The sequence below is a fragment of the Pinus tabuliformis genome, chromosome 1_1 (assembly GCF_031772625.1).
Source record: "Pinus tabuliformis cultivar Carrire ecotype Pingquan chromosome 1_1, CPIR1, whole genome shotgun sequence".
NCBI lineage: Eukaryota > Viridiplantae > Streptophyta > Pinopsida > Pinales > Pinaceae > Pinus > Pinus tabuliformis.
This window is the reverse complement of record NC_142297.1, coordinates 966,843,122-966,857,619: the sequence shown is the minus strand read 5'-3', so window position 1 is coordinate 966,857,619 and position 14,498 is coordinate 966,843,122. Positions and strand designations below refer to the sequence as shown.

Below are 14,498 nucleotides of genomic sequence, written 5' to 3'. Positions count from 1 at the left end.
GTGGAATGCAAACAAAGATTGATGGACTGATTTGATACAATGTTTTAAAAAATGGCTGAATCGAATCCGAAACCGCCGAGTTGATCTGAGTCGCTGGGATTTTTTGTGACCCGGCAGAAAAAACAAAACGGGAGGCTGAGTCATGACTGACTCGGTCGAGTTATTGCATGACTCGATCAACCCAGCCGATTCTGCAATAACTCGGGCGAGTCAATGAATGCAGCCTGTAACCCCAAAAAATGAGATTTTCATATTTTTTTAAAAAAATTAACTGTTAGCTGAGTGTTGGGGACTCCAAGGTGTTCTCTAAATTAGTTAAATGCTATTTGGGGTCCATTCCCCTCTCCTAGTATTGATATGCTATTCAAATTTCATCGTAATGTTAAATTCTTAAAGTAAAAAAATGAAAATGAAAATTAAGGAGAATGTCACTTTTACTTAAATTTTTCACATTACCATGAAATGACTCAGGATGTTTGAGAGTGGTTTTGGCCTCATTGGATTTCATATGGAGAAAGTAGAATTTTAGATTTCATTCAGAATCCAGCAGACTTATCAGTTTTTCAGGATTTCAGAATTGGGGGATTACAATGTTTCCATTGAATTTTGTCATGTATTAGGGTATGGAAATCGTATTTAATCAAGAGCACCAATCCCTCTATGTACCTTGATGTTAGTGACATTGGTTGTCGAACTCCTCCGGGATTTGCTCCCAAACTGGGAGCTTCTGAAAATGTCACTCCCGCTCCCGTTTCCGCTCTCGCTCTCCACCTTCGCTCCCGCCCCCAAGTAACACTGAGCCAAATGATGTTGACAACTCTAGCAGTAGCCAGTAGTACTGGTCACAGACTTTTGTTGTAGAGGCCATTTATAGCCTCCTTGGTTATGTGTTTTTGTTTTGATCTCTATATCATCATCGTGTCTGTATTAGACAGTGCACTGGGTGCCATTTTGATATAATGGATATATTCATGAGCCTACTTTGATCATATGTTGTCTTCTATCTATGTTCTAATGCTGTGTGTTTGGAAACATGAATGAAAATCTTTAAAATTATGTGTTTTTATAAAAAATAAATATTTAATGTATTTTTTACAACGACCGATTCATTGAAATCGAGCAGGCCAAGTCAATACCGAGTCTGAGTCGACCCTCGGCTGAGTCGGAGTCGGAGTCGGAGTTTTAAAACATTGAGTGCAACATGATGAGGTGCAGCATGATGACAAGATGCAGCGCGATGATAGGTGAAAGAGTCACCTTGGAGAATCAGTTGAAGCAGCATGTCTTCAATTGATCTCATGTATCATCTTCTTAGAGATGATCTATCTAGATAAGTCAAAGTGTTGACTTCTGTTGTAAATGTACTCTCTCTCTCTCTCTCTCTCTCTCTCTCTGCTGAATTATTGAAGAACATATAAGAAGAATTGATCAAGGGTTTCCCCACATTGGGGTTTGTCCCTGGCTAGCGCCATATCTTGTGTCCTCTTGTCTTGGCTTGTCTTCTGCAATTTATGTTTATGTTCTATCTACAATTTACTTTAATGCTAATGTGATTGCTAATCTGGAAAAGATATTGAGCCAACTGTGAAAATTGAAATAAATTGCTCTAGCATAGAACATACCTAAACTTAACATGGTATCAGAGCTGAGGTGAAGACAAAACCCAAGCAAAAGTGAAAGAGCAATCACTGAAGACAGTTAGGAAAGAACAAAAGATCAATGGATTCCTTATCCCACTTCAAATTCACCAAGGGTGAAATCGAAGCAGAGAATATTATCAGAATGGCGCAGCGGAAGCTTCTGATGGCCTACCTAAAGATCACTTCATTGGGAAGTCCAGATCTAAGGGTGGAAGGAAAGGCAGATGCCTTGTTCAGCCATTACGTGAAGGACTGTCCGAATGGCAGGGACACATCACTTGATGATGATAACAATCATTCCAGGGACATCTTAAATGATCAGAGAAATGACAGGTAATGCAGGTCATCAAGGTAACAGCCGACTCTTCAAAGAAAGCAAGAAACCCCAGGTAGAAGAATCAAATGGTGTTTCTGATAAGATAAAGAAGCGTTATCTTGTATTGACCCTCTCCTTCAGATTCTTTGGAATCTGGCTTATCAAAGCACTTCAACGGATAGAAGGCTGCTCTCTCTAATTTGGATAAATGGAAACAATCGTGGGATTATACTTGGAGTCGATGCCACCTATCCCGAAAAGGGTGTAGGAAATGTTACCTCTCAATTGAACGAGGGTAACACTATTCATTTACAGAATCTCTTTTATGTACGTGATCGCAAGAAGAACCTGGTGTCCATTTCGGCAATGGAAGTCAAAGGTTACAAGGTGGCATTCATCGATGGAAAGGTATGTGTATGAAAATGAAATTTTCAAAGATGCTTTTTCTCATGGGTTCAGGGTTGGCAATTTGTATCAAGTTGTAGGATGGTCCATTGGGGACCATGTCAGTTGACACATCTCATATATAGCACCGAAGGTCTACTTATTGTGGGGCCCTACCCGATGTGAGTTAGATGGTGAATGGGATGCCTGAATTCAAAAGGAGCATGAAGGTACATGTCTAAGATGCGCTGAAGGAAAATCTTACAAGGGGACCATTCCCCTCATGTAGCAGGTCCACAGGCTTGGAACAACTCGAGGGGTTTGAGATTCATCGAGAATCTCATGTATGCAGGTGGAAGAAATCCCTCTATGGCTTGAAGCAAAAACACCCCGCGCTTAGTATGAAAGGATTGATAGCTGTCTGATGAAGCTGAGATTCACTAGGAGTGAAATCGATCCACGCCATTGCTCAAAAGTTGTGGATGACAGACCTCTCATACCGGCACCTTCTGAGGACGACCTATTTCTGGCAGGGCAGGTGCAAACCCTCTCATTTGCAGAAGTAAAAGGGAGTTGGATTCCGGATGCGGAATGGTAAACTGCAGGCCCGTGACTACCTCGAGGATATTAACTTTCAGAAGTTATATGTTGGTGATGTCGAACCAGATTTGGGAAATGCCTCTAAGTTTCATAAACTCATTTGCATTGATGTTCTTGGTAAACTTCCATCTGGATATATGTTTTGCAGTTAGCATGGTGAGCTCATGTTTGGTTGAGCCTCACTGGATTGGTGCCAAGAATCTTCTAAGATATCTTCGGGGCACAATCTCTCATGGATTGAGATACACTGTCGGAAATATGAAGCTGCATGATTATTCGAATGCTAACTAGGCAGGCAGTGTGGAGGATCATTAGAGCACTTCTCAGTGCTGGTTCTCTTTGGATTCTGCTTCGATATCATGGATGAGAAGGAAGCAGAAGTCAATTGCTATAAGCACCGCCAAAACCAAATACATAGCTACGAGTATGATCTCGTATGAAGCTGCCTGGTTGTGGAAGCTCTTCAGTGAGTTGTTTGTACACATGATGAATACCACTGTGATCCTCCGTGACAACCAGGGGGGATTCGATTGTTGAGGAATCCCGTATTCGGCGATTGCTCCAACAGATAGACATCAAATACTACCTTATCTAGGATATGGTACATCGATGAGCGAGGAGGCTCCATCACATTGAGACTGATGTACAGGGCGCAAACATTTCGTCAAAGCCCTAGGGAAAGGTCAAATCTGTGACTTTCCCGAACGACTTGGAGTCATTGAGAGACCCTCTTATAAGGGTCTTGCATGTTGCATGCATTGAGCTCTGGGGGCTTGGGGTACTTACTGGAGCAACACACGACCATAGGGCGACTCACCCTCCCCTAATGGTGCATTGTGTACAGGGTGAATGGCTCAACCTTCCTTTGTGATACCCCGAGGCGACTTTGGGACAGGATGATTAGTTCTCATGTGGAGGCATCCTACCCATGCAGTCTAAGATTCATGGGAAGTACCTCTCATCTGATCAATGAGCAGGAAAATGGGGTTAGGGACCATACTAATATTATCGATGGACGCATCGTTGTATCTACCGTACTCCCTATGATAGGATGACCTCCGTTGATATGGGATCAATATCAGTGGTTTGAAACACTGTCTTGTGATATTGATCTGGGATCAATAAAACTGACTTCGGTCAGTTAAGAATGGTATGAGACATTCTTGATCAATTCTTCTTCTTCATGGTTCAGCAGAGCAGAGCAGTGCAAGGCACAGATGGCAGGGATAGTACAGTTGGACATATGGATCAGCGGATGAAGTTCTCCCTAGTTGAGAGGGAGTGTTAAAATTGGCAACTAGGGCCAAACTCCATGTGGGTCATCTTATTAATGGCAGCTCATATTTTTCTTGGATCCCTCTCATCGAGAGGTGTAAGATTGATCTAAAGATCATCCGATTTCGATAAGTATTCATGGAGATATGAATTTATTTGTGTTATGCGAAAATTCGTCAAGGTCGATCAGCAACCAAATAAACCCCACATGTGCTCAACGTTTTAGTATAAATAGAGGTGCCTTAAAAGTCATTTGGACACACTCACTTGGGATCTCTTCCTCTTCACTTTTCTTTGGGTTTTGGTGGGAGGAGAGATCCTAAGGGACAACGTTGCCCTAATGGAGAAAGACTCTACGCTATCCTAGGAGATGACCTATCATGGAGGACAGCCCTTATCTCAGCCACAAGGAAGCCTTAACGCTGCCCTATGGAGAAGCCCTAACATAACAGAGATACACTGGAAATAATGATACCCTAAAGCTCCCATAAAGAGCCCTAGGTGTGGAGAAGGAAAAGGTCTTCTAAGAAGCACCTACGTTGCCCTATTACAGTCAATAAAGCCAGCCCTATGGACGCTGTCCAAGAGGAGAATTATCTCATCGAAGAGAAGCACCTACGCTGCCCTAAAGGAGGCTCCTAGCCGCAAAGGAAGAAGGGTTCTATTCACAGCTAGCTGCAGTAAGGATGAGCCTTAGCCGCAGAGATCAAGCTGTTATCCTAGACAAGAACCCTTGCCCTAAACGCTGTCTAAGGGAGCTACAATGCACAACCTAAAAGGGTCCCTTAATCCGCTGTCAAGTCAAGCTCTAAAGGAGCCCTAAACGCAAGTCTATACATCATTAATGATACTAATCTGTTGTTATATATGGTTCAGATGAAGCCCTAAAATGTTGGTAATGGAGGCCCTTATGTTCAGCCTGAAGTAGTCCTAAAGAAGCACTCATTAAGAGATGTTCACAACAAAGGTGGTTGTAAGGAAACATCTTATCACAGCATTAATACATGTGTGCTATAGGTGACAGCATGGAAATCTATGTGTGTTGTAGGTGGTTACAAGGCACAGTGGGGCAACAGTACAGTTGTACATAGCAGCAATACCTGGACAGCATGTACATAGCAACAATAAATGGACAGCAAGTACATGATGCAATACATGGACAGTAAGTACATAATGCACAAGGCACAGTGGGACAGCTGTGTAGCTATACATAGCAGCAATGGTTCATGGTGGATACATGGGACAGCAAGTACATGATGCAACAATCATAGTACAACAATGGTACTTGGCACAGCAAGTACACAAAGCAACTATGGTGCAGTAAGCACATGGGTGACAACATGGTGTAGCAGTGGCACAAGGTACAAGCTACAGCTGTGCTAAACACTGGGACAGCAGTGCAACATAAGGTACAGCAATATGAAGTGTACAGCATGGTCATGGGGTCCAGCATTGTGATGATGGGTGCAACGTGGTGTAGCACGATGAGGTGCAACATGATGACGAGATGTAGCACAATGAGGTGCAACATGATGACGAGATGTAGCACGATGATAGGTGAAGGAGTCACCTTGGAGAATCAATGGAAGCAGCATGTCTTCAACTGATCTCATGTATCATCTTCTTAGAGATGATCTATCTAGATAAGTCAAAGTGTTGACTTCTGTTGTAAATGTACTATCTCTCTCTCTCTCTATGCTGAATTATTGAAGAACATATAAGAAGAATTGATCAAGGATTTCCCCACATTATGGTTTGTCCCTAGCTAGCACCATATCTTATGTCCTCTTGTCGTGGCTTGTCTTCTACGATTTATGTTTATGTTCTATCTACAGTTTACTTTAATGCTGATGTGATTGCTAATCTGGAAAAGATGTTGAGCCAACTGCGAAAATTGAAATAAATTGCTCTAGCATAGAACATACTTAAACTTAACATTTACAGATGGGTTACCAATCCAACTCTACTTATGAGAATTCTTCAAATTGAGAATGTCCAAGTACCGTGTATGAATTGTGAATACCTCCCTAGTTAAGAGGGAGTGTTGATAAGTGTAACTAGGTTTGGTCTTCATAATGACATGTGTAATTGTGATTTTATGTAATTGATGTTAAGAAAAAAATAAAATTATTTTTGTAATGCTTGAATCATGGGTTTTATGATCAAGGAATTTTATTTTAGTTAAGCTTCCCATTGTGAGCCTTTAGGTTTTGTCATCAAGTCATAAAAGTCAAATTGAGTCAATGTCATGTATGAAGGACCCTTCTTAAGCATGTTACATTTGTATATGAGTCAATGTCATGTATGAAGGACCCTTCTTAAGCATGTTACATTGGTATATGAGTCAATGAAAGAGTAAAAAGGCCCTCCAAGGCCAAGCTTAAGCTCCTCCAGGAAGTTAGTCTCAAGATGGAATACTAAACCTACACCAAAAGGACATGTCAGCTCACCCACAATTCAAGTTGGCTTATTTGATGGACGAAACACTATAAATAGGCAGCTCGACTCTCATTTGAACACAGAAGAATTCGGTCAAGCAAGTCTGCAATAAGGAGTGTGAAAAACACTTGGAAAGGAGCCTCATGACCAGTGAAGAGAAGGGAAGGAAGAGCGAAGTCTTTGGTGTTACTTTGGATTTATTTTAGGGCTATTTCTTGTCACATGTGTGAAGAAGAGAGGCATCATCTGTTGCAGGAAAGGTTTAGAGTACTGCTACAAGAAAGGTCGAGAGTATTACTGTCTGCTGCAAGGAAGGGTCGAGATTCATAAGTTCACTCTAGAAGTCGAGTCAAGGAGAAGACATTACAGCCATCAAGCCGAAGTGTAGAAGGAATTCTCCCCATTCAAGCGAAGTGGTCCCTAGGTGCATCAACTAGGGTTTATGAAATAAGGCCGAGAATTGCAGCGTTGAAGCAAGGAACTGAAACACTTCAAGATAGCTGAGAAGGAAGAAACAAGGAGTTTGACTATCGTTGACTCAAGGAATAAGAGGAAGCGTTGTGTCTTGGTCTTGGAGAGGCAAATAGGTCAAGGGTCTTGGTCTTGGTATTCATCAATTGAAGTCTCTACAAGAAGAAAAATTCGATTGGGTTTTCCTCTCAACTGGGAGAGGTTTGGGTCTTGTCTTGTTATTGTTTATGCATTGGTAATTGTTTAATGAAGAAGAACACAATAATAATCTAAGTAAAGAAATGATCTTAATCTAAGAGGTAAAAAGCATTCACAAACAATTATCTCCAAAAGAGAAATCTCCTATTTGCTAAGCCCTAGAATTCTCAACATGGTATCAAAGCTAAGGTGACAAAGTCAAGAAAGGGCATCTTATCAAGGGGCACTCAAGGATCAAATCTCAAGAAGGACATCAAAGCAAATCTAAGAAGATCATCTTGGAGTCAAGATCTACAAAGAAGTATCAAAACCCTAGATCGAAGAAGAAGTCTACACCAGCACAAGTCGTGGGATCCTCAAGTCATCAATAAGGACAACAAAGACCCTACTCAAGTTGAAAGGACAGATTTGAATCTAATTGAAAATGAGGTTATCAATCACGTCAAAGGATCTATCCCCAAAACAGTGAAAGAAGATGGTCAAGCACTTGCAAATTTTATGAAAGGGGAAGTGAGGGCTCAAAGGATTCTCATAGAATCCATCAAAGATCCCCTCATTCCATATGTATCTAAACTCGACACCTCAAAAGAAATATATGACAAATTGGTAGAGTTGTTTTTTGTAAGCACTATAGGAGAAGTTATCTCTCTAAGGCAAGAACTCTACAAGCTAAGGATATCGAAAGAAGAAGGAATAGCCTCATACTTTATGAGGATATCTGAAATAAGGGATCAACTTCAAGATCTGGGAGAAGTAATGTCTGACAAGGAGATGACCACTGTAGTACTAAATGCACTACCAGAGGAGTGGGGCAACTTTACTTCAAGTATTTATGGGAAGAAAGAAGCTACTCCATTCTAGGATATATGGTCACTATGCAAGATTGAAGAAACCAGGCTAAAAGTTAAAACTGATGTGGGATCAAGTGAACAAAATCAAGCATATGCTGCTATGACAAAGAAAAGAGGAAAGTCTGGAAAATTTGGTCCTCAGAAAAAAGAAGAAGAACCTGGCTAAGGTTCAATGCTATGGATGTCAAGAATATGGGCATTACAAAAGAGATTGTCCTAAGCTCAAGAAGGACAATAACAAAAGAGGTAGAGAATAAGCCCATATCACCGAAGAAGTAGAGAAATCTGAAAAGAAGTCCAAGAAAGAGGAAGTAAGAGATCTCTACTATGATTGAGATAGTCTTCCTCACCTAGTTCTTTTCAAGTTCCTGTTTTCAAGTTTTCTGTTGTAAGATATGGCTATCATGAATCACTAAGGAAAATGATAGGATGCATCATGGCATCATAAAAGCATTAAAAGCAAGAGCTCATGACATCATCATAGAGAAGCATGAAAGATAGTTGAAGTCTATGGCAGTCACCCATGGAAGAATATAACTCTTGGAAACCTCATTAGTAATATAAGTGGTACTTATGGCAAAAGGAAGAAAAAGTCATCTAGTACAAAATTCATCATACTTCAGTCAAAAGGAAACATTTTCCAGATGAGGATATTCAAGATCATCTATAGGAATCTTCGTCAGAAGGTTCACCAATCAAAAGGAAGCAAGGGTTTCATCAAGAATTCCAACCTGTGGAATTCATGGGATGATGGTATGATGACAAAAGAGGTAAAGCAGATCAAGGGATTGAAGCTCTTGCAATAAAGGAAGTTGTTGAAGGAAGTCTGGGTGACAAAAAGAAAATGAGGTATGTATGCTTGTATTCAATATTATTGAGTCATGTCATATGGTTGCAGGTAACATGGATCAATGCTCTATCTCGAATCTCGAGCGCATGATTAAAAGAAAGGATCTACTACCTTGAAAAGATGCAAGAAGGCATGGATCACACATTAATGAAATCAACATAATATGTCCTCATATGAAATATGAGGTGATTAACAAAATTGGGTAGCTATGACTGGAAGTTCCTAGAAGGAAATGTGTGAAGAAATAAAGGAAGAGATCATGAAATATGCAACAATGGAAAAGGCAATCAACATCTGAGAATTGAGAAATTTGACTAGGATATCTCCATGAAAGATATGAAGACTTTAATGAAGTATGAAAAAGAAAGAGACTCTTGGCAGTATATATCTTTTGGAAATGTGTCAATGTGTGTGCAAGATGCTGATGCAAACTAAAAGATGTCATAATGAAATACCATCACAAAGGTAATTTTTATTTAATTTTCATTCCTTTATTTTTGAATGATATCTCGATGGGCTTATGCAGGGCTGCCAAGGGAAGATCTATGGATATCTTCCACCACTGATGTCCATGTAGTAGGATATAAAGAAACATGGCATGAAGAAGGAAGCATGGCATGAAGGAAGGCCAAATATGGAACTGATGAATTACTTTCCAATGAGAGGAATAATGACATGATTGACTCATGGATGAAAGTGATGGATGGTTTTTGCCTTACGAAGAAGTCACAAAACCATGAAGACTCCTAAATAAAGAAAAACATGACAGCGTGAGGAGTTCTTCAAGCATCTGGTTGTTGTAGGTCCCTAATTAAGAGGGAGCGTGGAAACAAGTTTCTAACTTGGTAAAAATTTGGAAGCAAATTCCTAAGACAAGAGGGAGCTTAGGGACATTCCTTCCATAGGAATGAGTACATTCATTCATTGTTATAGATATATTCTCCCTAATTAAGAGGGAGAGATAGACACATCATTCTTATCTTCACTTGGTAAGACAGAATGGAGGATTGGGTAAACATCTGCCATCCAATGCTCTTTGAGGATGAGTTAAGGCATCCAAGATAAGAGTATTTGTTGGAGACCGATATTCTTTGAAGACTGGGAATCCAAGATAAGAATATTCCTAGTTGAACACACTCTAAGAGAATCCGAGTGGGGTGTGTTCTAAGAGAGACAATGATAAAGGTGTCTATACATCATTGGACTCGCCAGCATTGTGCTCTGATCTTGTGGAGAGATGGAGCTGTTAGTCAAGGCCTTGCTATGTGACAATGCTGGTTGATATGATGCTATATAGATGGATTACCAATCCAACTCTTTTTATGAGAATTCTTCAAATTGAGAATGTCCAAGTACCGTGTATGAATTATGAATACCTCAGTAGTTAATAGGGAGTGTTGATAAGTGTAACTAATTTTGGTCTTCATAATGACGTGTAATTGTGATTTTATGTAATTGATGTAAAGAAGAAAATAAAATTATTTTTGTAATGCTTAAATCATGGGTTTCATTATCAAGGAATTTTCTTTTAGTTAAGGTTCCCATTGTGAGCCTTTAGGTTTTGTCATCAAGTCATAAAAGTCAAATTGAGTCAATGTCATGTATGGAGGACCCTTCTTGGGCATGTTACATTTGTATGAGTCAATGAAAGAATAAAAAGGCCCTCCAAGACCAAGCTCAAGCTCCTCCAAGAAATCAACCTCAAGATGGAATATTAAAACTACACCAAAAGGACATGTCGGCTCACCAACAACTCAAGTCGGCTTATTTGATGGACGAAACAATATAAATAGACAGCTCGACTCACATTTGAACATAGAAGAATTCGATCACACAAGTCTGTAATAAATTGTGCGAAAAACACTTGGAAAGGAGCCTCATGACCAGTGAAGAGAAGGGAAGGAAAAGCGAAGTCTTTGGTGTTATTTTGGATCTGTTTTAGGGCTATTTCCTGTCACACGTGCAAAGAAGAGAGGCATCATCTGCAGCAGGAAAGGCCGAGAGTATTACTGTCTGCTGCAAGGGCCCAGGTTGATAAGTTCACTTTGGAAGTTGAGTCAAGGAGAAGACATTGCAACCATCAAGCCGAAGTGTAGAAGGAAGTCTCCCCATTCAAGCGAAGTGGTAACAAGGTGCTGCAACTAAGGTTTCTGAAATAAGCCCGAGAATTGCAGTGCTGAAGCAAGGAACCGAAGCACTTCAAGATAGCCGAGAAGGAGGAAGAAACAAGGAGTTTGACTATTGTTGGCTCGAGGAAGAAGAGGAAGCTTTGTGTCTTGGTCTTGGAGAGGCAAATAGGTCGAGGATCTTGGTCTTGGTATTCGTCAATTGAAGTCTCTATAAGAAGAAGAATTCGTTTGGGTTTTCCCCTCAAGTGGCAGAGGCTTTGGCCCTGGCTGATCGCCTACATTCTGTGTCTCTTGTTTCGTTATTGTTTATGCATTGGTCATTCGTCAATTGAAGAAGAACACGATAATAATCTAAGTAACGGAAAGATCCTAATCTAAGAAGTAAAAAGCATTCACAAACAGTTATCTCTAGAAGAGAAATCTCCTATTTGCTATGCCCTAGATTTCTCAACAATAAGTGAGTGTTTTCTCTGTTGAGCAAGAAACCCTAAGCCGGAAATTACCCTAGTCCTTTACAGACTTATCTATATGTTGCAGCAAATTAATTTTCTGGGCAGTGAAGTCCTCCTGAGGCTGCGGACTGGTTTTCTAGGGCAATGAAGGTCCTCCTAGAGACAGCGGACTGGTTTTCTGTGGCAGCAAAGGTTTTCTGAGGCAGCAAGGGCTGGGATCAACCACTCTGAGGCAGTGAATCATCTTGTCTGTGACAGTGACGCTGGGATCAATCCCTCTGAGTCAGCAAACCAACTTCCTGAGGCAAACAAGGTCTGGAACCTGATTCTGAGGCATCAAAGGCTGGAATAAGGGCGGCGGCTTGTTGCCCGTGGTGGAAAAGGGTAGCAGGCTTCGAGAAGTTGAATGCTATCATACAGTAAGCTGATTTAAGGTCAAATTCAAGGTATCAAGTGACCAAGGGGTTCCACTCAGGAATCTGAAGCTGCAGCTGGTTGACAGCGAGAAGCTAAGGAAGAAATCAAGGTCAGAATAATACTATAGAATAGCAGCAAGGTCTGCTGGTGTGGTAGCTACAGCTGTGAGTCTAGAAACTACACTGTGTTATTGGAAAATTTGTGGATTTGTAAGTCTGTTAAGTGCTTGTTGAATTGGCCTTACTTATAGTGTTGCTGGTAAAATCAACTGTTTACACTATTTGTACATTCAGTAATCATCACTTTTTAAAGATTGAAGTACTGTAATACTGCTATATAGCATACAATACTGTCATGTACTCATTGAAACCCTAACCCAGAATTTCACCCCTAAGGGTAATTTTTCCAAGAGGGATATTATCATATTACAGGTCATCCATCAACCCTTTGTGTGAATCCATTTGTTAGTGTAACTGTGTATTGAATCTAAACATGCATCATCTCTTCGTCAGTCCATGTGACTATGCATCGAATCTCATTGTTGCTTTGGGTGCAGTGAATATGGATATGCCACATCGAGCACTACAACCTGAAGGTGCACAACAGAACAGAGTTTATATGGGCCTCGGCTAGTTTCAATTTTAATTTCTTTTTCCACACATACTACTTTATCCCAAATAGTAATTCGGTGAAAACTCAATTTTTTCCCCAAAACATACTACTGTATCCAAAATACTAATTAGGTGAAAACTCGAGTTTAACATGGTGGAGACAAAATGTCACGAGCCTGTGGTCTGGTGGCAAGTTGGAGCATTTGCCATGATGATGATGACCCAGGTTCAAAGCCCAATGGGCACGCTCACTCTGTTAATGTGGTTGACCGACTCTTTCTAAGGTCTGTCTGGGTCGTGTTGAGAGTGCAAAACACTGGTTCCGTGGTAATGTGGAGTATTATCATTAGCGGTCCCCTTGATAATATGCAGAGTGCTGTTAATCGTGGTCAGCGTGATTATAATGTTTTTGCAAGTGAGACCGGGTAGAGTTCTTGATGAATTTGATGGAACAAAAAATGGTGGTCCCATGAAAAAGGGCTCTTTGCATATTATTCAAGTAAGAAGTCCTGGGTAAAATTTGAAGGAATAGATAATGATGTGGTCCCCCTAATAATGTGGACTTTTGCTAAAAGTGGCCAGCTATAAGGAGGGAGAATTCAACTGAAAATATACCCTTCAGCTGTTCGCGGAATGCACTCTGATTGTAAGCTATGTACCCTCTCCAGTCAAAAGACGTGTACGACAAAATGTAAAAATACAAATTACAAAATAACAGCTCACCTGCATGCATTGGAAAGGCGTGCACGCGCTCCTCGGCGTGTTCCGACGCCTTAAAGTGCTTAACCACGCCATTAACATCAATCATGTTCAACGATCCACAAACCGATGAACCGACCTCGGGCTTCTCCTGCTGATCAGAACTTCCAGAGAACCCAACATCGGACATCGTAGACAATACTTGTATTTGCCCATGGGAGATATTTTCCAAGTACGGTACAGAAGATTTCACTCGCTCGTCTAGCAATTCGGACGAATAAATGGCGCGGTCCCCCGCAATTAGGGCCAAAACGGATGAATGAGGACGACCCAGTTTCTGTTTAGTAACGGCAGGGAAATCAGAAACCTGCACGCCTCTGCCCGGGAAAATTTCCATAGGCTCTCCGGTCTCTGAAGTTGGAATGGGGGAAGCTTCCCTCGCTTGCCTTTTAACTGGTTGCGCTACTCTGGTCTCCGTCATTATTGGTTCTTCTCCTCTCTGAGAAACGCTTCCATTCCTCGATAGAATGCCTGCCCCCTCCCGTTTTCGTGTGAATTTGATCCTTATTGCCCCTGTTTCCTCCATTGAACCTCAAAACCTTCAGAAAATTTGAATATGTTGTGAAAATAGAAAATTTTGAAAAATGATGGCTGTGGGGAAAGAAAAATAAGGGCGTAGTACCTGGAGGAATGGACGGAGACGGGGCAGCCGCTGACATGGCTATGCTCTGCAGCGGCCTCTGTTGTTTTCCGGTCTGTCAGTGCCGAGAGTAGTCCACCGCGGGAGTTTGATTTGCTGGAGTTGGATGGTCCATGGTTCGATTCGGGTAGAGTCAAAATTCCTTAAACGGATTTTCGTCGGCTGGAGGGTACTAGGTTTTATATGTGTGTTTTACCAGGCAGGTTTAAACTCGTGGTGAATACATACTCGGAGGACCTTGGGTTAGAATACCATTCGTTGTAAGGATGTGTTTAGAATGGTTGAGGTTTTATTTTAAACATTATATATATTTTATTGTCTTGTGTTTTATAATTAAATGGGTTGGTCTTTTCGGTTTTAAAATATGATGGAGAGTATAAAGGGTAGGAATACATTTAATTTAATTAAGAGTTGTTTGGATTGTTAATTATTGTTTAATTATTAATTAAAAATAAAGAGATCTATT

At 40.8% G+C, this 14,498-nt stretch overlaps 1 protein-coding gene across 3 annotated transcripts in view; it reads right to left on the bottom strand.

Moving 5' to 3' along the window:
- The window catches only part of SWI3C (SWITCH/sucrose nonfermenting 3C), a 157,501-nt gene extending 143,289 nt beyond the window's left edge, over positions 1-14,212 (bottom strand). For 2 of the 3 annotated variants that reach the window (XM_089393066.1, XM_089393069.1), the window contains exons 1-2: positions 14,015-14,212; positions 13,357-13,905 (exon numbers count right to left, since the gene is read on the bottom strand). In XM_089393066.1, coding sequence (XP_089249192.1) covers positions 13,357-13,905; positions 14,015-14,051 — 586 coding nt within the window. In that variant the 5' untranslated portion in view covers positions 14,052-14,212. Of the gene's footprint in view, positions 1-13,356; positions 13,932-14,014 lie in introns of all 3 variants that reach the window. The other variant, XM_089393067.1, reaches the window with a different exon arrangement.
- Positions 14,213-14,498: the final 286 nt, after the last annotated feature.